Source organism: Eleutherodactylus coqui, chromosome 10 (assembly GCF_035609145.1).
Source record: "Eleutherodactylus coqui strain aEleCoq1 chromosome 10, aEleCoq1.hap1, whole genome shotgun sequence".
Lineage (NCBI taxonomy): Eukaryota > Metazoa > Chordata > Amphibia > Anura > Eleutherodactylidae > Eleutherodactylus > Eleutherodactylus coqui.
In genome coordinates this window covers 43,746,562-43,771,820 of record NC_089846.1, presented here as the reverse complement: position 1 = coordinate 43,771,820, position 25,259 = coordinate 43,746,562, and the positions used below count along the sequence as shown (strand labels likewise).

Sequence of the window (25,259 nt, the reverse complement as noted above, 5' to 3'; positions counted from 1 at the left end):
CTGCTGTCTCTGATACACAAGGCTACTCACCTGCACACTCCCAAATATTTTCCTCCTGGTAATTACTGGAGGAGTCCATAAAAAAACTAATTATGTAACCAGCTGAAATCTTTATCCAAATAGGACCTTTTACTAACATGGTCTACCTTGTTAGCCAAGGCGCCTCAAGGACAACAACACTTCTTTAACCCAGGTAATCTAGTTGTGTGGCTTAATTCAACTTTGACCACCAGGGACAGTCTTGCAGTCTTATTTCAGCTGCAGACCAAGACTTCCTTGCTTAAGAATTCTTACACGGAGGAGGCATGAGGGGGGACTTTATGAAGCTCAAAGGGGTTGTCTGGGCTCGCTTCAACTATCCTCTGGATAGGTCATCAGTATTTGATGGACGGGGGTCCACCACTTTGGACCCCCATCCATCATATTGTCCAGTGTAGCGGGCCAGACGTTGTCATCAATGGATGGAGAGGAAGTGCGGGCGCCAGCTTCACTCCCATTGAAATCAATGGGAGAGCCGCGCTGCTACTGTAGACAGGATGTCCTTAACAGGAACAGGAAGTACAGTAGCAGCGCGGCTCTCCCACTAAGAGGATAGGTCATCATTTGGAATGAGCCCAGACCATGCCTTCAAGTTGGCGTAAAAAGTCATAAATTTTGTTGAAAGCCCTATTTGTACAAAAACGTTGTGACTTTTTGAATTTATATTGAGGTGTGGCAATTTTTTAAAAAGTGGGTATGGCTTGTTGGAAGGGAGCGTGGCCCCCCAAGCTCAACAAATTTAACACCTTAAGCATGTAGCCTTTTTTTTCCATTCTCGGTCCCGTCCCCGTCTCCCCACCCCACCCCACCCCACCTTCAAAAAAATCATAACTCTTTTATTTATCCATCAGCACAGTTGTCTAAGTTCTTCCTTCTTACGGGACCAGTAGTATTTTTCAATAGTATTATTTATGCCCCTGTCAGTTGGACATGATTAGCAAAGGTTTGCAGCTTCTGAATATAAGGTTTCCATTAACGGACAGCCTTCAAAAATCTTGAAAACTGTGTGGAATTGAAACACAAAGTATTAGAAAGTTCCATGGCTTAAATACAATCAGTAAGTGTTATTTCCATCCATCCCATTGATACATTTTAATCTATGGCCAAGATGACAGTGTGATTGCTTCTATTCTATTTCTTCTGCTTGAAGAGGTATTCTGCGACTTTTTAAAATTTCTTTCCGTTAATGACCAACAGGTCATCAATAGGTGATCAGCAGGGGTTTGTCGCTTGGATCCCCATCAGTCAGCTGTTTCCCAGAGCCTCTGTCATTGCGGTCAGCACAGGAAGCAGAAAGCGCTGACCGTAGTGCAGCGGCCTGGGTTGGTATTGCAGAAGCAGGTACTGTTGAATTCAATGGCAGTGGCACCTACAGTTCCAACCCGGGCTGCTGCGCTATGCTCAGCACTTTCTGTTTCTTGCACTGACCATTAGCTAACTGGTGGGGATCGGAGTGGTGGATCCCTACTGATCACGGTTATCAATCAAAAAAATAAAAAACGTCCCTGAATATCCCTTTAACATTACCTTTAAAAATAAATAAATGCTAATAAATGCTACTAAAGTAATAGAAGTCAAGTCCTATTTGTGAACCGTTACTTCCAACATAAACAATGAAACATTCTCAGTATACCATAGTATATATGTAATAAACAGAACTCTTTGCTCGACATATCTTATTCATTGTGTCTAAAATGATCTGCCTTTCATTATAGCTGCAGCTGGTCATCTAATGGTGCTGGGTGCGAAGCCGTGATAGGAGCTGACTCTCCCTTCCGCAACCCAACCAATACTGGCAGAAGAAACAAATATTAACACTTTCCTCTAGTCAGTTTTGCTGCCTTCCTACCAATAAGGCACATAGATAGTAAATGATATGAACATACAGTTGATGAGCAAGTTTCTATGTTTCATAGCAGGTGTTTTGACACCAACATCTTACATCTATAGTCTAGGGTTAAAAGTTTACATAATTCTAAGATTATACTCCTCTCTTTCCAGTAACAATAAACCTTTTCTATAAGAGGGTGACGTGGGGGGAGCTGGCATCTGGGTGCTAACACCCACCAGGAGTTTATTTTAACCAATGTTTTGCCCCTTTGGGGGAAGGTTGCCACCCTGTTGCTTTATCCTACTGACCAATACCCTGACCATTGGAGAAAGGAATGTGTTAAGGGGCTTGGCAAACATATACAAACAATTCAAATGACACTGTGTGGACTCGGACTCTAGTGACAGTAACAGAGAGGAAAGGATAACTGACTGACAAGGCTCTTCCAAGTATCGAGAATCATGGGTAAGTCAGAAGTTGGGCAACTATCTATCTAAACCTTAGATGAAATATCCAATGAACATACACATAGTAATGATAAGAATGCCATTATCTGAGCATGCATCAATACCTAGATCAATAGGATTGATTACTAATAAACTTGTGATTGTTTCATTATGTTATATGTAAGTTAATATGTTATAAAGTTTTGTTCTGCAAGGAAATGATGGGATATATGCAGAAGAGCTAAACAAATGCCTAATCTAAATGTATACTAACATAACACCAACGTCCCGATTCATACAGATGACAGAACATTATTCTGTGTGTTCGCTACAATTACATTCCAAAGGAAGAGAAACTTTTTATTGCACAATAGGCTGACAGGAAACACACTCACCTTATTGTGCAGATTTACACTGACAGTTATGGGGGGACTATATAATTATAACGCAGATTATACCATCTCATCTCTATAAAACTGGAGATGTGAACAATAAGACTATTTGTTTCTTGCTAAATGTCTCATTTAGCTTTAAGCTATGGAAGGCCTGAGATGCCTATTTTATAAAAGATATTTGATACAAGTAAGGAAATCTATGACCTCTTACCGACCGCTTCTTCTACCGCAGTGCATTCCTTAAAGGGAAACATTGTATCACATGTAAAAGATCAGAATTCTGAATGTGATTTCACATCATGTTCCTAGTTCTGTCTTAAAATGTATCATTATTATTATAGCTATTATTAGGTTATGTTCACACGGGGTAGATTTGATGCAGGATATCGGAGGCATTTCCATGTGTAAAGAAATTTGCAGCTACTGTTCTGGATTTGTTACCCATTTTGGCTTCTCCATTGAAGTTCACAAGTCCTCTGCTGCTAAAATTGACATACTGCAGAATTTCGCCCCACAGGTCAATTTACATACTGATTTAGTGCAGATTTTTCCTGCAGTGTGTAGATGGTGGCTCAGTGGTTAGCACTGTTGTCTGGTAGTGCTGGGAACCTGAGTTCAAATCCCACCATGACTAACATCTGCATGGAGTTTGTATGTTCTCCCCGTGTTTATGTGGGTTTCCTCCCATACTACAAAAACATACTGATAGGTGAACTCACATTGTGAATCCCAATGTAGATGTCAAGCGATGCACAGCTTAGCGGAGTAAGTGTGTGCTAATTTTGAAAATGTCATCCACATTCCTGTTACTGTAAATGCAAATTTACTGTTTTCGGAACTGTAAATCCGCCATGAGTGATGATGGTTCTTGTTTTTGCTGACATATTTACGCTTTTCCACTACAACACTTCATTTTAACCCCACCAACAATGTCATCCATTGCCTAGAACACTCTCCCATAGAAGTCAATGATCATCTCCTGTCCACAGGTTCTTATAGTCCATATGGCTACTGTCAATCTTATTTCTAATTGCTATTTCTCAGGCAAGATATCTGTTCTATAATTCTGTATAAGAAATAGAATTAAAAAAAAATCTACTGTCAGAAAATATAAAAGGATTAGACACATTCTAGTTATAACTAGCAAAATAAACTATAAGTAAGGCTGCTTTCACATCTGCAGCCGGAGTTCAATTTTCCTGCTCCGTTCGGGGAGCAGGGAAGGGGAATCTCTTGGCTGAACGGCTCTGTGTTATGACGAAACCGAACAGCGCCGAAGAGATCCCATTGACTATAATGGGGTCCGATTTGGTTTCTGCTCAGCTGGTATTTTACTATAAGAAAAAGTGCGGTATGCAGCGCTATTTCTAACGGTATTTAGTGCTGGATTAATGATGGAACCTCTGAACGGAACCCTGATCTGAACCCAGCCTAAGATATTACCTTTAAAGTGAATCATACATATATATAGATAGATAGATAGATAGATAGATATACCATAATGCATGCTTTAAAGGATTGTCCCATCACAGACATCGCCTTTTACATAAAAGCTGCTGGCCTCAAGAAGAGCTGCTGCTACAGAAGAAATGTAGTGTAATATGTGGCTATATATGCATTTAAATAAATGGACGACCATGTATTGCATTGGAACTGGACTTACAAGAGCAAGAACCAATGCTTTTTGAGGACCTCATAGGGTCATATGGCAAGGGGTTGTAAAGATGAGATCAATGAACAGTTTGCAAACGTTTAATCCTTTGCAGTCCAATTTTGGATTCAGGGTTTCCTAGGTTGCTTTCTCTTTCTGCCATTATACAATGGTGCCATCTGCTGGCTAGAGCCAGTACTGCGGTATGTGACATGCTGGAGAGGCCCCCGACAACAGAGTGGCCAGTAATCTACAGTAAGAATATCCTGCCGGACATCTTCCGACATCGGAGCTGTACAGCCTTCAATCCGAATGTCTTTAGATGTCAGACAGTGCATTGGAAAGGGTAAAGTGTTACAGATATGTCAACTATGGGTATGAATGTATAAATGGCTTGAGAAGAGAAGGGACTTGTTATTTGTATAGCACCAACTTATTCCGCAGCACTTTCAGGTAATTTATTTATTACCCTCCCATCCAGCTGGGTTCTCATTTTACCGTCCCGGAAGGATGGAAGGCTGAGTCAACCTTGAGCCAGGTACCTTAACCAAGCGGGGATTGAACTCACAACCTTCAGGTCCACACGAGGCCCCCCATGAGGAAAGTACTTAGTGTGTTGCTGAACACTGACTAACTCAATATTGCAGTTCAAAGCCACTTTAATTATTAGGGGATTGTAATGAGAGATTCTCTACAGTTACAATCAGTAGATTCAGAGTGCTAGGGAAATCAAACTCACTGCTGTTTCCCGGGCAGTGGAATTCAGAGGTCATTCTTCTAGGCGCCGTCCGAGGTGACACTAGTGACAGTCCCTGAGAGAGTTGGATTCATCCACCACCGTCCTGCTCTGGCTCCAAATCACAATAAAATCCACAATAGTTTATAATAAACAATCTAATTTGCATTTTGTGTTCTCTAGATGTTCTATGTAACAGAAATACAATGTATCTCTTCACCCAACAGTGATGTCATAAATCCACAGTATGCAAATACACAGTGAAGTGTTACAACTCATAACATGCTTGGCTTACATGTACAATGTGGCGTGTTTATCATCACAATTGTACAATATTCTTTGTGTTCCTGTTACGGAGTAGGAGTAATGGGAGGTACTCGGTGTCAGGACATGCCAGCCCCCCCTTCTCTATAGTCACTTGTCTGTAATACAGAGGCTAATTGTCTATTCTTGTGATTGCTTGTGGGAGTGTTGTCTATTGTATTACAGGTTATGAATATATTTTCTGTATACTATTACTGTATGTTGTGAGATAGAACAAAAGCTTCACAGTCTTGTTAAATAATTGAAATACATCAACTTTTTTGGCACCACTAATGAAGATAGTCCAGATAAAAAATCCAGAGAGGGACTGTGCGCCATTGTTTTGGGACTTCTTTATTTAGAGTTCTTTATAGTCAATAATAAAGGGTTACAGTGTATTGGTCTGTAGTAGCTTTATATCTGCTTATTGTATTGCTAATGTCCAAATTAATTGATTAATCCAGATGTGTGTGCATATGCTGTATATTATATATTCCATTCAGATACTGTAGCCTGCACATGTTTTCTATAAATGGAGCAAAGACAGCAGATTTGTAGAAAATACATGACTTCTCACAGAAGAACTAAGTCAGTGGAGCAGAAGAGGGACAGTAGTGTCATTTTGGTGATGGAAGCCAAATTAGAAGTCCCAGTGGACTATGGTAATAAAACTTACTTGAGCTGTAGTCCAATATTTCAGCACCATTTCCGCAATGCTGCATCAAAATCCACAGGCTATGGAATTGAAAGTGGCTTAAAAACTGCCTGCAGTTCCGCAACTAAATAAGCAGCTAGGACTCCTTCACACTGGCAAGGGTGATATCGGACCCTGAATCATGGCCCCATATCGCCCTCGCCATCCATGTGACATCCACATGGAAACATCCTTGTGTCACTGCGGGGATGAAAGAATTCCCCGCCATGGCTGTCACAGTCACGCCAGAGGATTGGGGAGTTCTCCCATTACTTTCAATGGGGCCGATGCTGCTGCCACCGACCCCATTGAAAACAATGGGCGATATCGTAGAAAGAAAGGACGTGATGCGATTTGTTTCCTGCATAGCATTACATTGCCAGTGCGGGAAAACATTGCTAATGTAAATGACCCCATTCGGTTCATATTTGTGTGAGTCTCGCAATGCACAAATCTCGCACGAGCGAATGTGCATGAGTGTAGTGTTCTTGCAGAATGAATAATGCTTTTTTTCACAGACATCTGTGTATTTTACTGTACTTTTCGCGCTCACCAGGTATGTTCATATGTGAGCGGCAAACAAAGACGCACCAATTGAAATGGCTAATGCATTCCAGATGTGTTCTTTTTCCTGCGCAATTATGCAGTGTTTCAAACGTCTCCTTGCATATTGCACACGCATTTGCGCACCCTCCATTGACTTCTATGGGGACCTTTGGTGCAGAAATGAGCAAAAAAATAGAACATGTTCTACTTTTTTTTGCGTGACTAAAATACGCGCTTAAAATACAGAAATGTGAACGAACCCACTGAAATCAATAAGTGATCTATTCTCTGCATATTGGGCACGCAAACTTTGCGCGCACAAATATGCCTGTGTATAGCCAGCCTTAAACCTGTGGATTTTCATGTGGTATTCTGCACCTGCGGATTTGGCTGCATCCTGCAGTGTAATTTCCGCCCATTTACATGCAAAGACAATCTTTCAAACGATTGAAAGATTGACAGTTTTAGCGATTATTTTGCATAAAGTGGTAATGGACACTAAAGTCCATTAAGACTTTATTGGTTTCATTTGCATGTAAAAGGGCCCCCAGGAGCTGTTTGTAGAACACAGCATGTGGTCTGAGCTCTGCACACAGCTCCATCGTTCTTGCACGGGCTGTCGGCAGAATATAATGTAATCTCCGACTCCTGTGCAGAACACAGCGTGCGGTCCCTGTTATGTACTCTCCGGGTGAACGATGGATTTTAAGCTCACCTTAAAATCATCGTTCAACCGAAGAGTGAACGATGTCAGCATTTACACACAACGATTATCGTTCATATGCCATTGTTTGAAAGAATTTTGAGTGATAATCGTTGCGTGTAAATGGGCCTTTTTGGTAGACAGGGTTAACAGCTGCCTGTAAATTCGTCAACTGTGCATAACAATAAGAGACTATTTTTCCAGTGTCATCGGTAAGAGAATAATTGACGCACCTGTGATTTTTTTGGAAGTTGGAGAAGCTTGCTCACATTGTTATCATCATAACAAATATGTTCAAAGCAGTATTGTGAGCTATAGCCACATTACTTAAAGGGCCATTCCAGCAAAAACACGTTTTTCCATCCCTGCTCTCTTCACGTGATTGCCTGTCACACTCTAGAGTTCTACTCTGTGTATTCTAGTCTCTTCCACGCAGTGCAGACCCCTGTCTGCTGCTTATTAGGTACCATCTTGATTTTGAAATTTTTTACTTTCAGTTTCACATCCACTCAATGATACATTGGCACAGCATTAGCAGAGGCTATGCCATTGTGCCTGCTGGGGGGGAACAGTTTAATTATCATAACCTGCTATATACACCTTAATAAGCTACAGATCATAAGTATCCACTCAGGAGGATGAGCTGTGATCTCCTCTATTATCACTGTGTGACAGGAGCTGTGTGATCATCATCAGTAACTGTGATAGGAGAACTTGTGTCCCACTCTAGGCAGTTACAGTGGTAGATCCATGTAACAGCATCACACAAACTGAGAATCTGACTAGAATATGAATCCATAATCTAAGCTAGTCAGAATTGAGATCATATGACCAGCCGAAGAAAAATACGCTGGTAGATCAGACGGAAAAAAATAACTAACCAAGGTAACATAGCTCACTTATATATACTGGAGGGATAGCTGAATGATGAATTAAATACAAAAAAAAAAAAATCATCAGAGTGGCCCTTTAAATCATTATGATTCAGCAGGCATTTCCAATGGGTCAGTAAAAAACGTAGTCTATGATTTTAGGATAAGTTGTCCAGAGAAATAAAAAAAAGTTTGGCAACCCTGCTAGTAGATCTCAATCTAATGGTTACCTATCATAGCCTAGCTCTGGTCAGCCAAAGTTAGCACTACATACTATACAAAAGTGCTCTACTAGTAAATATGATAGCAATATATACCATATATATATAAAAGTACAGTATTGCACCTGACTGCAATGTAAATGCACTACAGATCAGAAGACTATTTTTTTTTTATATCTATCTATACGTATATTCACTTCTTAGTATATCTCCTGTCAGTCAAACCAGAGTCCTTCAAAAGGAACAATACCTCTGCAGCGCCACCTATTGGAAGGCAGCATTCCTGCAAGTCAATGTCAAACTCTTTATACAAGCCTTGTAACAATCACTGCGAATTGAAAGCCAAGCCAGAATCCATACATAGACAGCTGTTTCGGGGTGTTTGCCCCTCATCAGTGTGCAGTAGGTTTCTGGCTTGGCTGGTGAGAGGCCTGTGATGTGGGTCAGGAACGCAATTTTTTTCTCCTTAGGGAGAGCACCTAGAAGGTGAGTGTGTGAGGAGATTTATATAGCCATTTGGGCTTTTCTGGGTAATATGCAAATAAGGGAGATGGAACAATACCTCTGTAGCACCACCTATTGTAAGGCAGCATTCCTGCAAGTCAATGTTAGACTCTTTGTAGAATGTGTCACTCTTTGATGGATTGGTGCATCTATACTGCCATATTCTATGCACACTAAACCTCTAACAAATGGGCATTAATATAAGGAACACATAATAGTGGTAAGTAGGGCTTAATTTGAATGTGTACTCTAGGGCAGGGGTCCCCAACTCCAGTCCTCAGGGACCACCAACAGGTCACGTTTTCAGGATATCCTATGGTAAGAACACCTGTGGCAATGTCTGAGGACTGACAATAATTACATCCCCTGTGCAATACTGAGGAAATCCTGAAAACATGACCTGTTAGTGGTCCCTGAGGACTGGAGCTGGGGAACACTGCTCTAGGGCATTAATTTGAATGTAAACTAATGCCTAGTGCTTACTCCATGGTTCTGCTTTACATCTCTACGCTCATAAATACACCGGACTCTCAACTATGTGACTGGTCTTTATTTTTAATTGCATCTTTTAGCCAGATGGCACAATATATATTTCTGTAATGATTTGGCTAATAGGAGAGAGGACCTGACCTTCTATAGGGCAGCGTAGTTGGACGGCAGATCTGCTTTAAATCTTCCCTGATGAAGAGACTGTCAGTAGTAGCAAAAGCTTGCTATTTGTCATCATCTTTTCAGTTAGCCATTACAATGTAACACCTACTGAGGACTCTTCATTTTTATCTGAACTCAAGCCATCTCCTATAAATGTAATGTCATGTTTGCATTGCAGGCTGGCACAATGGTTGTATTCGTTGCATGGTTGGAGTCCCAGTTGCTTCAGTCATCGCCACTGTCCTTTGTTTCGCTGGGGTTGCCCTGTTTTGTGGATGTGGTCATGAGGCTCTCAGTGGAACTGAAAAACTCATTGAGACCTACTTCTCCAAGAACTACCAGGAATATGAATATCTAATTCATGTGTGAGTATCGCTCAGTAATTACTATATTTGTAAGCACATAGTGGGCCTTATTTACCAAAACTATCTTTGTTGCCCATTGCAACCAATCACAGCTCAGATTTCGTTTTCAAACCGCTCTGGTAAAACCAACGCTGTGCCGTTATTGGTTGATATGGCCAACAAAGACAGTTTTTTCTCCTAGACAGCCATAGTGTCTAGGATACAACTATCTGTAAAAGAGCCAACTTTTTACAGCTATCAGACAAGATCTTGATAACTCATATGTAACCATGTATATAGTGATTTTCCAGTCAGTTCTCTTTCCTTTTTTGGTCATTTTGTTCATGCCTTGTTTAGTGCCTTGTTCATGGCCTCTCTGATAGCAACCATCAAGACTAAGGCTAACCTTTCTTTTTTCCACTTAACGCTTCCAACCATCTCTATGGGATCCCACGCGTACAGCCTTCTAAAAAGAGTCAAGCTGGCTGATGTTGCAAGGGAATTCCGCAGGAACGGGGAGCCGGGTGAGTATGACCCTACATCACCTAAACTATAAGCAACATAACTTAGTTTACGGTGCTTATAGTTGATGACAGGTCCCCTTTAATGACAGCAGGCAGAGATCTTGAAAACCCAAAGGCATTGATATAAACAGTATGCTGGAAACTTTATAACTTTTCAAAATACAAAGGATAACCTGTATGCTCCGCTGTCTTACTGGTCAGGCATGCCCACTGCCATCCAATTCTGTAATGATAGTTTATACAGTCATGAATGCACGCTCATCATTAATTCACAATGGAGCATTCTGGGAGATGTAGTTTTTGCACTCTCCCGCGGCCATTTTAAATAACAATTTAGAAATCTGAAGCTGGCAGGAAAGCAGCAGTGGCGCAGGTTGGCGAAAAAAGGACCTGGATTTCAGTATGACGATTTAGATGGACATTTGGAGTAATGGCAATAAATGGAAATGTTACGGAAATTTTGAAAAATGTTTCCAGTCTCCGGAATGCCCCTTTAAGCCTGGGGACCTTAATAAAAAGATGATGCGTATCCTCCCATATTCAATACATTGACTTGCATTGTATGATCATCTTACCAAGAGTGAGGTACAAGGGTTTATCAAAATTATGGAAACGCAGGATTGATAAAGCCATTAGTAATGCATACAGTAATAATACGCAGGTGGACCCTGACGCCTCCGTTTGTCGTTAATGTGTAGTTTCTATGCAAATAAACAGATTCACAAAGATAATTACAATGTTATCATGAGCACAAATCCTGGATGGGAAATGTGGTTTGGTTCAACGAATCTTCCTTTACGGTATTTCCCATCATAGGGCGTGTTTATGCCTGGTGAATGCCAAAGGAAGCCTATCATCCAGCCCGTCTGACTCCCATAGCCAATAATGGTGGTGGATCCATCATGCTTTTCTACAGGACCCATTGTCACCTTAAAAGGGAGAGTAGCTGTCAAAGATTTTACTGACATTTTGGCTGATCCGGTCTACCCAATGGTGCAGACATTGTTTCTTGATGGATTTTCCAGAATAATAATGCCCCCATCTATGCAGCTCGCTATGTCCAGGTGTGGTTTCTGGAGCATAAAGATCAGCTTCAGCATCTTCTCTGGAGTCACCAGACATGAACATCATCGAGCTACCCTGGTCTGTTCTGGAAACAAGAATGAGAGTTTGTTAATATGTTAAAGCCCATCAACATCTCTACCGAGGCTTGAACAGTTACTGCATGACTGATGGTCTAATATTCTATTAGACAAGATTCAGTGCTTTTATGAGTCCATTCCCAACCAAATCCAGGCTGTATTAAATGCCAAAGATGACCCTTAACTTTATTAATTAATGAAATATCTAGGTGTTTCCATTATTTTGATAAACTCTTGTATATATGTATTTAGCATATTGTAGGCATCTGCTTTTATGCCCATAATAACCACTCAAACTGAAAAAAACTTTAGGACCACGTTGCTCGCCATGTTTGCTTTATTGAGATGTAAGATCTGACTTGATAAAGAACTGCCTTCATGACAGACACCAACCAGCCAGTGTCACCGCCCGTTCTCTTGGCATCAAGGTTCACATCCTGGGCGCCATGATGCCAGGAGTTCAGATGGGTGATACTGCAGCCTCCAATTAACTGCAGCAGTCACCTGGCTGGACCAGGATTGCCACGGGAGCCAGGGGAAGAAGAGAGGTCAGTATAGTTTCTTGTGTCATTTTGAGGCACGGCCAACTGTTTCGGACAACCCCTTTATGAATATCTGTCAACGATCAGATATGCCTGCCCACAAATTGTGTTTAAATTAAGTGTCCTACTTCAAGATGAAATAAAAAACCCATTTAGTATTTCATGTCTATTTTTTTGATGAAGTCAACAAATCAGTTGTAACTAATATTCTTCTCTCTGTACAGGGTCAATGCCTTCCAGTATGCAATTTATGGAATTGCCATCTTCTTTTTTCTGTTTGGCATTCTACTCCTGGCTGAGGGATTTTACACGACTACTGCAATCAAACACATCCTGGGAGAATTTAAGCCACATGCTATAAAAGGGGGTCTTATATCAACTGTCACAGGTGGACCACCCAAAAGTAGAGGTCCCCGATCAAGGCATCCAGTCCACACCTTAGAATTGCTTTGCCGTTGCTTAGGGAGGTGGCTGGGACACCCCGACAAGGTAATTAAAGTCTAACATTAGGAAAATTTCCATCTTACAGGGTGTGTTAAATCTTGCTACATGCCTGATTGCTCAACATGTGTTACAGTTTATTGTGGCTTCTGCAATTTTCAATGTGTTTCACTATTGTGTTCTGTGTAGTAATACGGGCCTGTGTTGGTATTTTCCATGTAGTTTGTTGGTGTTACATATGCTGTCACCATCTTGTGGATCTTAATCTTTGCCTGCTCAGCCGTTCCTGTCTACATTTATTTCAACACGTGGGTCACCTGCCAGTCTATTGCAGTTCCAGCAAAGACCTCAGCTGGCATCAGTAATTTGTGTGCTGATGCACGCATGTATGGTAAGTGTGAAAGGTTTCCAAGCTGTAGGCCTTGAAGCCATTATCACAGTGATTAGGTTTTATATCATTGTTGCTTCTTAATTTAAGGAAGCTATTGAGACTTAGTTACTGACGATCTATCCTTACGATAGGTCATCAATAGTAGATCGATAGGGAGCCAACTGTCAGCACCTGCACTGAAGAACTTGTTTGAGGAGGCTGCAGTGTACTGGTGAGCACTGTTGGCTCTTCATTGTATACCAAGCATAGTGCCATACATATTTTAGCTTGAATGGAACTGAGCTACAAAAAGGCCATGTGACTAATGGAAGGTGACATCACAGGCCAAGGAAGAGGCAACCACACTTGCCTAAACACTGCAGCCCCTTCAAACAGAGGACTGAGGATTGGAGCCCCATTGTTCTGATACCGATGACCTATTCTAAGGATAGCTCATCAATATCTAAGTCACGGAAAACCTTTTAAGTATCTAGCTGCTCAAAAACCATGATGCAATGTCCTTATTTTGACATCACATCTCAATTTGAACTATTGCTAAAAAATGTATTTGACTGCAAAGGCACATGTACCTAAGAGAAAGCCAATAATGTTGCTCTGATGCCCTTGATGAGGGTGCCGAGCCCTGGTTGGTCTAACCTAATGTTTCATGGTATGGGAGAAACTGTGCAGGACTCACCTATTCAGAAAAAGATTATTAGCAAATAAGGAATTAAAGTCCTAAAAAGTGTGTGGCCCGTAGAAAAAAAAACACGAGACCATTTTGTTTTGGTGGCAAAACCTTGTGGCATAATGGAGGAAGGGGTGTTTTGATAATTGTTTTGGAGTCTATACTCTTATGTATGCCACTGAAATGCTATAGTGATATTTAATGATATCTGGTATAGGATCAACCCTAGAATGAAAATGCAGTATAGTTCAAAACTTAGGATCTGTTCAGACTTTGTTCTACTCTACATTCCAAGGTTAGGTCCAGGGTCTCCATCTGAAACGAAATCTGGACAGAACCATAGGCTTTGTTTATTCAAATGAAGATTAATAAGGTCTCCATTTGAGTAGGTGTTCGTTCTTTTCTGGCATTTGTGCTGGACAAAATAATGTAGTCGACTATGCTATTCTGTCCACCACAAATGCCAGAAAAGAACAAAAACCTTATCAAACTGAGGCCTTATTGGTCTACGATTGACCAATGAGACTTTGACTTTGTTTGAATCCCATTTTTGAGGATTTAGGCATAACCCTTAGGATGGAACCCCAGGACGTAGAGTAAGAGAAGGTCTGAACAAAGCCTTACACTCACATCTATCTACAAGATAAATTGGACTGGGGCTGTTTTAATAAACACACTTAGGCTGTGTTCACATGGTGGAATCCATGTTGGATTCTCAGTGGGACACAGCTGCATGCAATGTGGATTCCGCATCAAAAAGTGATATTTCACTTTTTTTCTGCACATGAATTTCACATCCATGCTATATAGACTACAACACAGATTTCAATTACAATCAGTAGAGGAATACAATAAACAGATTTGCCAAAGATTTGATGGAAAATTGGTGAAGAACTGGCACAGATTCTGCTCAAAATCTGCAGCAAAATCCGCCATGTAAACAAAACCTTAAGTAGATTTTTATTTTCTCAAGATTATTTTTTAAACAATTTCCCATCAATGTAAGATAAATGTTTGTGAAGCTGTAAATCACACATTTGCTTTCTAAACTCTGTTGATTTTCAATGGAACACTAGAAGATGCACAACAAAAATATCCTGGAACTTCTTTTCTCTTCTCCATTCTTTGATGGTTTCATACTACAGTTAAAACTGAGAAATATGTAAAGGAATCTTTTCTATGTGTCCCAGGAACTTAGCCACTTCTGCCTCCTCCTTCTCACTGTCCTGCATTCAAAGGGGGGCGGTCCAAACCCGCCTCCAGGCAGTCTCCAGCTGAATATGAAACAGATCAGGAGAAAAGTAACCCATTTTCTCTGAGGGAATTCTACTAGAATGTTTATCTTAGAAACATGAAAAATATCAGGCCGACTGACAAACAGTGCAGGCGAGATTATCTCCTGTTTATTTTTCTCATTTACTTCTAGGTTGAATTTTCCTTAAAGTTATTATTTTTTCTTTCCTTCCTCTCAGGAATCCTACCATGGAATTCATTCCCTGGGAAAGTGTGTGGAACCAGTTTACTTGCAATCTGCAAAACTAGTGAGGTTAGTTTCTTGATGAATGAAATATTCTTTATCCAATTCTTTGGCATATTCTTTAGAAACCTACTTTTTTTTTCCATGAACACAAGTATAATGTATAACCTAATCTAGCAAAACATCAGATCCTACCATATTGTTATTAAATAAATAAACAGATTCAATACCAAGTGAAAAGTTAGTGAAAGTTTGAAAAAAAAAAATGGTAAGAGTATAACTCTAATCTGAACAGACCCTAATTGTTACGTACGTGTATGGCGCAAGTTCAGTGACCCTCACAGATGTCACAAATACATCAAACCTTGATGCACAATGGACCAATATACATGACTTAAGATACCAACACATGGAAAACAACAATATAGGAGTAGGAACGCTCTCCCTAACCAACTTCAGCTTGGTGGACCCTGCCTAAAAGCAGCGTTATCGTCCCGCTAGGGATGGCCCCGCGTCTCAAACCTAGGGAGTCTAGCCTATTCCTAGTTGGAGGAAAGGGAAGAATATATAGTAGATCGAAATGTTATCTATCTATCTATAAAAAAGAACTAAGCAAAGGTGAATAAACTTCATAGTAAAAGTATCACCACCACCGGTACTTAACTGCAGATGACTGCTGCCCTACCAGACACGGAAAATAACCAGCAACAATTTAGAGGCCCAGAATACATACACTTCCATTATGGATGATTGGCCAGCTAGAGGAAACGCTTCCCTGTTGGTCAATCAGTCCATACACCACAGGAGATATTGTAGCAGGAAAGAGAGGAAGGGAACATTAAACACTGAGGGATTTCTGACATACAACACCTAAGGGAACTTCTGCAATGACAGGAAACAAAGGGGGATTTCCAACAGATGACTCCTAAGGCATCTTCTGCAGTGACAGGAAAGAGGCATTCCTCAGTACTAAACACTGAATGATGGGACATCCACTGAAAGTGCGACCATGACACCACCCCATCTCCACTTCCTGATTGCAACTGGTGTGGAGCAACACTAATATTTTTTTAGTCAAATGGATTTTAAAATAAGAAATTGACATTTTATATCTGGATTTAGATTTTGTATTTGCCTGTGCACGCAGAAATGTAGTCATCGGTCTAACAAGTGTACAGTCATGAATCCAGGTGTTTCTCAAGTTCTTTTCCTCTAGTAGTTTGCCTATTTTATTGTGCACTCATTTGGCTGTTTAAATACCTCCTACAGACTTCAAGGGAAGTGGCCCTATACATGCTGCTAACTCTTAACCAGAATTAGTTTACCTAGGATTGCCGGGGCTCATAGTAGCCGGCTCCCACAATTGATCAATACTAATTATTCATGAAAAAATACCATTGATGATGTCATCCTTATACACATGGTCACAGATTCTTGGGTGGAAAAAATGATACTTTAGAGTACTGTAAACCTTTTTTTTTTTAGCCTTCATGTTTGATACAGAAGAAGAAAAAAAATCTACTTGATAACTGTAGCTAAATTTGCCTCATGATAGCGGAAAATATTCCTTCCAGATCCCACTCGGCTGTTGAATAATTTCATTGGATGAATTCCACATTTTTCATTGCTGTATTAACTGTAACCCTCATTAATAACAATTTAGCTCTTTTTCAATTATGTAACTTTACCTGCCATCATTACCTCTTGGGTAGAACATTCCAAAGTTTATCTTCTTTAACTGTAAAGAACTCTTTCCTATATTGATATCTGAGTCGGCTCTCCTCTATGTGTAAAGAACGTTTTGTCACGTTTTTTTATTGTACTTCCATAAATTGGTCTAACTCACCTCATTCTTCTTTTACAGTTTCAGATGACATTCCACCTTTTCATTGCCGCCTTTGTGGGTGCTGGTGCAACTCTTGTGGCTCTGGTAAGTTAAAGTGCTGATATAAATCATAGAGCAAAAATGAATATCAAAGCCATATTTTCCCGTTACTCTAATCTTGTAGATATGAAAGGATTCAGAAATAGATGTTCATTTTCCAGCTACTCCATAGTTAGCACACAAATAGCATCCCATCAGGTCTGTTTAAGACCCACAAGGAAGACAGGACAGATGAGTTTAGCAGACTAGACCAGAGCTCTGTCACACAGCCCCATTGAGCCATCTAATCTTAGGAACCCCTGAAAAGTTGTACTAGTGAAAGGTCTAATTCTAAATTCCTTGATAGTTTAAGGCAGTAAAGGATAAATTCTACATTCCTTTCAGTCTGGGGCAGTGAAATATTCATTAATAAATTCAGGTTGTTCCTGGGGCTCCCATCCTCAGCATACCCCTAGAATATGGTGCCCCTGGGCAGTTGCCTGGTTTGGCACACCTAAATAGCAGCTCCGCAGTGCAATTTGTATTGTAGCGCTTCAGTATTGTGAGTCAGATTATCATCTAAACAATTATTTAATGTCCATGTTTATACAATGCGTGTTCTCTTATCTGTATGTTCCTTTACAGCTCACATATATGATAGGTGCATCTTTCAACTATGCTGTGCTTCGAGTTACTGGCCGAAGCGATCGAAAGTTTTAGACTCCAAGATGGGGACTGAGTAAAAAAAAAAATGTCTTCACCATTTTATGTTCATAACATATTTTTTTATCCTTCTTTATTTTAATGTTGACGTTTTAATAACGCATCTGGTAGCTTCTTTAGCTGGTCTGCCCTTTGTATCCAATTTTTAGTCTTTATCTTGCAGATGCCTTCCCGTAACGGTGGCCATACAGTATAAGTACTGGTGTCACGGAGTGATTACCAACACAAAGGATCTCTGTCATAATTATAAATTACTGCATGTAGTCACATTAGAAGACTGACAGTCATGTCTCATGTATATGTCAGGATATTCTAATCCAATGTAGGACAAAAATCTAAGTTTTGGGGGGAAATACAAAAAAAAAATTACCAGTCAATATCATAAAAAAAATGGTCTATTTATCCATTTAAATTGTAGCGTGTTACTTACCTGAGGAAATGGTGCTACTGTATATTGTTATCCTCAGTACTGATAGAATAAGTCTAAAGTGAAAGAACTACACAGGTGGAAACTGCAAAGATACAAATCATAATATGTATCACACATACAACCAATTGGCTTGTCTAGAATTCTCTTTAGTCTACAGTTGCCATAATCTATTTATGTATGTAGAAGTAGACTATATTTACTAGTGCACTAAAAATGTAGCATTTTAGGCAATTATAATAGATCACACCAATACTTTAGTAAAAGGGTATTTCAGGCCCAAAATATATATCTCCACTTCCCCGTTACTTACCTGCATGGTGACATAACATCACTAAACAGACAAATCCGACAGTCATTTATGTTATGCCCATATACATGCTTGTAGTCTATGCTTGGCTTAACAGCTACTGGATCTCGAAAGGTAGGAATCATGAATAAATCATATCATTTTGCCGAATGATTTAATTTATTTCACTAAAGGTAATAAAAACACCAGATTTCTTTAGACTTAGCCATGCACTAGGGTGGGAGTAAGTGGCCAAATTTGACAGTGATCAATTTGTTGGCTGGTCAGCCCGAATCACCAGACCTTAGTGTATGGCCAGCATTACCTTGTACTAGAGAAGACTATTCTTGTTGCCTAATTTCTTCAGCACGTCAAAAGATCCAGAAATTTATGACTAAATTTAATGAGAATCTAATAGCACACAGAAGTATATACAATATGTAAACATTTCAGAACCTGATATGACATGGTCTATAGACACACATTCCTATGCACACTAAATTTACTATTAGTCACAATGCTACAAGAATACTACAACCAGCCTGTTATAAGTAATAAGGAACATAATTGGCCTTTAGCGTAATAGCACATGGTAATATATTGCAATAAAACATGTCTATACTTTGGTAATATGGCTTAGCTTGAATCTGTAAGTTTTATTAAATATAAAGCTCTGTTCACATTGGTGCTGGTCTTCATTCTATGTGAGTTCAAACACTTTGAGCAAAAAGCGTAGTTTAGTTTGTGCGTTGGTAAAGGTTCTTCACTGAATCAGAATATACATTTTTGGTTTATGATCCACATAGGCAGAACTTCTGTAGTTGTAGGGTCCCCCAGCCATAAAGCTTCATTTATATTACTGGTCTCCTATGGGGAGGAGAAACCTTATGGTCCTCCTAAGGCTCCACAGCCCGGGGACAACCACACCCCTGTACCTATTATAGTCACACCCCTGCACACCAGAACTTAATTTTACGGGATAGTTCAGATATATTAAAACAAACAGCAAAATCCCTGTTAGTATAATTCTGTTTTAATCTTAATCCCAGATTGTACATACTATCTATTTATTGTAATGTTAAGATAAGAGAGACATAGGGCAGACACATATGTAGTACATTTAGTGCAGTCTAGATACCTTTTAAGGGGGTTTACAAATTTGGGGCCAGGAATCTGTGTACAGATGAGCCCTGAATCTCCTCTCATCTATCCTCTTCCACTAATGTTGTTCTAATAGGAGCCGCTCATCTCTATATAGTAGAGAAAACATAAACCCACAACCCCACACAAAGAAAGTGGTTTTGATCCAGCAGACAAAGAGTATTATTTTTGTTTTAAAGTATAATTTTTCATCTTCTTTTGGTATTGCTGTGAATCACTAATTATGGAATGTAAGAGCTTAAAAAGCAATTAAATGTTTCTTTATCAAATTTCAGACGTGTCTGTCTGAGTGAATTTTTTGACGTGTCAGCAGTACATATTGCATTGATCTGTAGGTGGACAGTAAATATGGAATGGTATGAAATTATCAGAAGTGGACATTACAGATAACCTATGAAACCATAAGCATCCAATTACATTCTGTATGAGACACATGTCCTTGTAAATATGTTGCACATAAGCATTAGGCCGCCTGCTGCAAGTTACTTTTTATGGCTGTCATGAAATATTACATAAAAGTAGTAAGAATTATATTTCTTTTTATTCAAATTTTAAAATATCTCATAATGACACATAGAATTGTAAGAAAACTTAAAGAGAATCGGTCACCATGAAAAATATCCCTGAATTACTACAGTGTATGGGTAGCCAAAGGCTAACAAGAAAACATGATGTTATAGCGAGTTTTCGAACCTCTCAGGGTCCTTCCTCAGGCAGAATGGAACAAATCTAAAGAGATATTTAATATATACACATGATCACATGGTAGGGCATGAAAATGGTGTACCTAATTTGCACTAGATAAATACCAGAAACAGGCACAAACATGTTGGGATTAATAGCACTTAGATAAATACCAGGGAGGGATGAGCATAACAGTAAATAATTGGTCCAGTGACAAGGAATGTGAATGTGATCATGTCTTTAGATTTGTTCCATTATGCTTGAAGAAGGACCCTGAGAGGTTCGAAAGCTAGTTATAACATCATGCATTTTTGTTAGCCATTAAAATGTATCATATCTACAAGATTACTTGGTCCCAAAAGGGACACAGATTCCAATAATTTGATTATTGTCTCTGAGCTCACTTTCTGTCCCATGCAGTAAGCTGGCGAATGGTCCATGCTCTGCATTGTTATGCATTCCCAGGGCTTCTAAGCTCTAAAGAACATTACAGCAGGACTGCTAGATGCCTTTTTTTATCATACAGAGTATTGGTCATTTGTTGTCTTACTGTGGAAGTGAGTTCAGAGATAAGAATTACATTGTAATCCATGGCTCTTCATCTATCCACACATTATAGTACTTCTAGGTCATTGTTCATGGTGACAGAATCTTGTTAAACAATGCTTCACTTAAGAGCTGATTTGAATAGATAAAATGAAAATTGTAATAATAGAACTAATCTTCTCTGCTTCTGAGGCCCTCCTATACCAGCCTGCATAATCAAAACTTTATTTCAGATCTCTAACCAGATCATAAATGTGTCAGTTTATAGATTTTTTTTAATGATTTATACTAAATTCTCATGCACATGACCAAATTACAGCTCTGTACAACCTGCAAGCTGTAAGGAGCTGTAATAGGGCATGCATAGACTTCTGTAGGACTCTACTATTCCTCTGTGTGCTTCTGAGTTCATCCAGAGACATACAGAAGAATTTCTTCTAGCAGAGACTATATCTGTAATACAATGCCATACAAAGCACCATATAGTGGCACATGGATTACCTATGGCTCCACAGTATAGAACTACAGAGCTCTGCTGTACACATAAAGCCTAACAGTCCTTTTTTATAGGAACCATGCCTATAATATGGTGTTCCTAGACCCACAATGTTCTTCTGCATGCTACTGGTGTTATACTCCGGCCACAGAGAGGTTTTTACTTTTCATGGATTCATATGGAAGCTATGAGGAAAAAGCTCAACACCATCATACACCACATTACAGAGGTATTGCCTTTTAAGGGAGAAAGCAGTGCTTCATGAGCACACCATAGGGCGTTCCATGGAGTACCTACAAGTTGGTTATACTGAACCATAAGAACCATGTGTCAATGTAAAGGGCTATTTAATGACTGCTTTTTTGCATTGACCTTCAGTGTCAGTATAATTGGAACATTACACAGTCTTAATAAACGAGATGTTTCACCAAGACTGTCTTGTACTTAACACTTGTAAGTATCTGTCTGAACTTCTAGCTTTATCATTAGTTACAGTAACATATCATCAATTAATTACATTGTACCTAATCTAACAGTGTTGACTTTAGTGGGCAACCAGAGTAACTTACTTGGGTGCACCTGGTCTCTCTCTAGGAACAAGCCCTTCACATGGGCAGCTAACAAACGTATTGTGAAGTATGCCTAAAAAGCTTTTTGAATAATACTGGTATTGGAGGGAAACAACTCATTTTACAATAGACCTACAGATGCAGCAATCGTTAGCTTTGACATTTAACATGTTACGATAACTTAAGTACAACTGTACTTTCTAAAAACTTTTCAAATGTCATAGGGACATGTCAAAAGTTTTGGTCGCTGGGGGTCCAGGTTCTAAATCCCCACTGATTGCTAGAACAACCAGCTAAAGTGACCATCTGAGCACTGTCACTGCTCACTAGCTGAAGATGGACCCAGAAAATTTCTAGTAAATCTGCCTTTAGCCTGCGAGTAGTGATAAAGCTTCACTTCAGCTTGCTTGTTTTAGGGATCGAAGGGGGTTTCAACAGCTGGACCCCCAACAATCAAAACTTTTGAAATGTCCCCCAATGACATGTCAAGTGTTTTTAGAAAGTGCAGTTACTATTTAACTACAATGCTGTACATTGAGTTATCACGATTTGTCAGTCATGTTAAAGGGGTTGTACCACAATTGCAAGTTTATCTCCTATCCATAGGTTAGGGGATAATTTGCTGATCTCCAGAATGGGTTATTTGCGTCCCCCTCTGCCTTCTCAGTTGCTTCTCCCCCCACGGTAACATCACTGTGAATGGAGCACTGGTCAAGCATGTGTGGTCAGTGCTTCATTCATTTCAATGGGGCTGGTGGAAACACCCAAGTGACTTTGGGTATTTTTATAGTCTCTTTGAAAGTGAATGGAGTACTTGCATGATCAGTGAACTATTCAGTCTCTTCCTCACTGCAGGGGGTGCAGTAACGCCTGTTCTCAGAGGTGAGACCTCCACCTATCAGCAAGTGCTCCACTATCCATAGGATAACTTGCAATTGTGGTACAACCTCTTTAGGGATTACTACATTTGTAGCTCCATTTGAAGAAAATCATAATTATAACATGCAACTCAGTTAACAGAAAAAAATTTGAAAGGGTCATGAAATGGAGAATTTCTCCAAAAATAGTGATAGGAAGTTAGTAAAATGTTCTTCTTCTGGGACCTCTTTGGGTAAGTTAATAAAATAGGGGGACTTTTTAATAGGAGATTTTCGAACCCAAAGGCAGACACTAGTCTCCCTTTTCTTTCAGATAAACGCCCTCATGTGTCTGTCAGCCAACAGGGTATATCACCAGCAAGCCCTAGAGACTGGGAAAAGCCGGCAGACTCAACAAGCTGAGGGCTCAGAACTCACTGAGATGGAGCTCCCACAAAGAAGCGCAGAAAACCTGGTGTAAAACGCCTGTTTTAGTTTGGGGTGTCCCAGGTTGGAAGCATGCCTTTTTTTTTTACAGTTTACTGAATAGGGATGTTTTGTCATGTAGCAATTTTCTTGAGGGTTTCCGACAATGCTGTTGATTTATAATTATTTTTCTCCATGATCATTTGATTACTTTTAGTTACTATTGTGAATAATCTGTTTTCCTATGAAACTACTACATCCAAATTTGACCACATCACTATTGTTGTACATTCTATTTATCAGTTGTGATTCTTTAACCCATTTTTATAGATATTTTGACACTAGGACTTTAGTTTTTCCCAACTGTAGAAGTAAGGTATTGCCTGTAGCTAAAACCCCTTTATGACCTAAGAATACAATGAACACTGAAAATGACCTCTTATCCCCTTATCCTTGTGTTCTGGTAGATTGATGTCATGGCTTCACAAAGATACTCCAAATAAAAGGTTGTATGACAAAGAAAAATAAAAACACTCCCATACTCTTTCTATTGTTGTTGCATTAATTATTGTACCTATTAACTGTGATGATTTACCCATACACGTACATTTTGGAAAAATGGTAAAGTATTGGTAGAGTTTGAAAAACGACACTTTTGGTTTTATAAGCTTAATCATTGTGCAATAAAAAAGTTATACAACTGTCTAAAATGCTTGAAATTGGAAGGAATTAAAATACAAAAGGCCTCCATTTGCTGTTACGGTTTACATGAAAGCTTAACGTGTATCCCCAGTGGAAACCTTGAACTTCACAAAGCTCTTCGATCCTCATGTACAGTACTTTTTACAGCCATTCCCTTTAAGGCCCAGTCATTTATGTTGAAGACCTCTCTTTCTTCCCAAATAACTCAAGGTTCCTTTAAATGGGGCAATTATTGACCGCATAATTGTTGGAAACCGCAAATTTGGGCAAAGTTGCCCCATGTACATAAGGCTGCCAACAGGGCACTGAACAAGAAATCGCTCACTTGTGTTAACAGGCAGTTGTTCATTTATGCACAACTGCCTGCTTGCAGTGAATGGGGGCAGATAGCTGAACAAGATCTACTCCGGCTCCATTCTCTGAGCCACTATTGCACCTGTGTGAAGGCACAGAAGACATAGTCTGTGGGACGGCTGTTGGGCGCTTATGCATCCGGCAGTTGTCCTGCATAAAGGGACCTTTACAGGTAGAGGTTATCATTCCTTGGAATAGTACTAGTAAAGTGGAGTCCGGTCTGGGTCACTATTTCTACAGGTCTGCTAGCACACTTAGTGTATGCCATTCTGCTATTTTTCCCTGTTTGTGCATTCCTTTATACTGCTTGAATCAGTGACAAGGCTGCTGTAATCACAGGACTCAGCTACACTGAATGTCTCTAACTTTCTCTCACCCAAGAAGAAGTAAATGTAATCCAAGTCTCCAGGAGTCCTGAAGTCCAAGTCTATTGTCTCTCTGCCTATATTAAAATGAATAGAGAGTACAGCCACAGATCATTCATTTTTTAATTGTACATTGGAATTTTTTAATTGAAACACTAAGTTGCCTATATACCTAAGGCTGGGCCTCCATGCTGTGGTGACTACATGTATCCAAAACTCCATCCACCAGAGGCAGCCAATGGTAGCACCATTATGCTAGCAGTATCAGCAAGATCGTGCAGTCATTGCCTGCTGTGGGTGGGTATGGTTTTGGCTGCAGCTTGAAAACCCAGCCTAAAGGCCCATTTACATGCAAAGATAATCTTTCAAACGATTGAAGGACCGAAAGTTTTAGCAATCTTTTTGCATAAAGTGTTAATTTCCACTAATTGCCATTAACACCTCATCATCTTCATTTGAATGTAAAAGGGCCTCCAGGAGTTGTTTGCAGAGCCCAGCATGTGATTAATCCCACACCCAGCTGCATTGTTCTCTTCGGGGCTGACGGCAGGTTACAGTGTAATCTCCCGCCTTCCGTGGAAAACACAGCACGTGGTCTATTGAGAGACACTTTACCTCTCTGCAGCTGAACGATGGATTTTAAGTTCACTTTAAAATCATCATTCAGATGAAAAGT

General features: G+C 39.8%; 1 protein-coding gene across 2 annotated transcripts; it reads left to right on the top strand.

Moving 5' to 3' along the window:
• The first annotated feature begins 2,201 nt into the window (after positions 1 to 2,201).
• PLP1 (proteolipid protein 1) lies at positions 2,202 to 23,663 on the top strand. Of its 2 annotated transcripts, none has more exons than XM_066580932.1 (7): positions 2,202 to 2,335; positions 9,771 to 9,957; positions 12,369 to 12,633; positions 12,808 to 12,976; positions 15,116 to 15,189; positions 16,985 to 17,050; positions 23,071 to 23,663. In XM_066580932.1, exons 1-7 carry the CDS (start codon positions 2,332 to 2,334, stop codon positions 23,215 to 23,217), a joined length of 912 nt encoding a protein of 303 aa, XP_066437029.1. In that variant the 5' UTR covers positions 2,202 to 2,331; the 3' UTR covers positions 23,218 to 23,663. The 2 variants fall into 2 exon arrangements, with proteins under 2 accessions (XP_066437029.1, XP_066437030.1); XM_066580933.1 differs by lacking the exon at positions 23,071 to 23,663 and adding an exon at positions 17,630 to 19,858.
• The last annotated feature ends 1,596 nt before the right edge of the window (positions 23,664 to 25,259 follow it).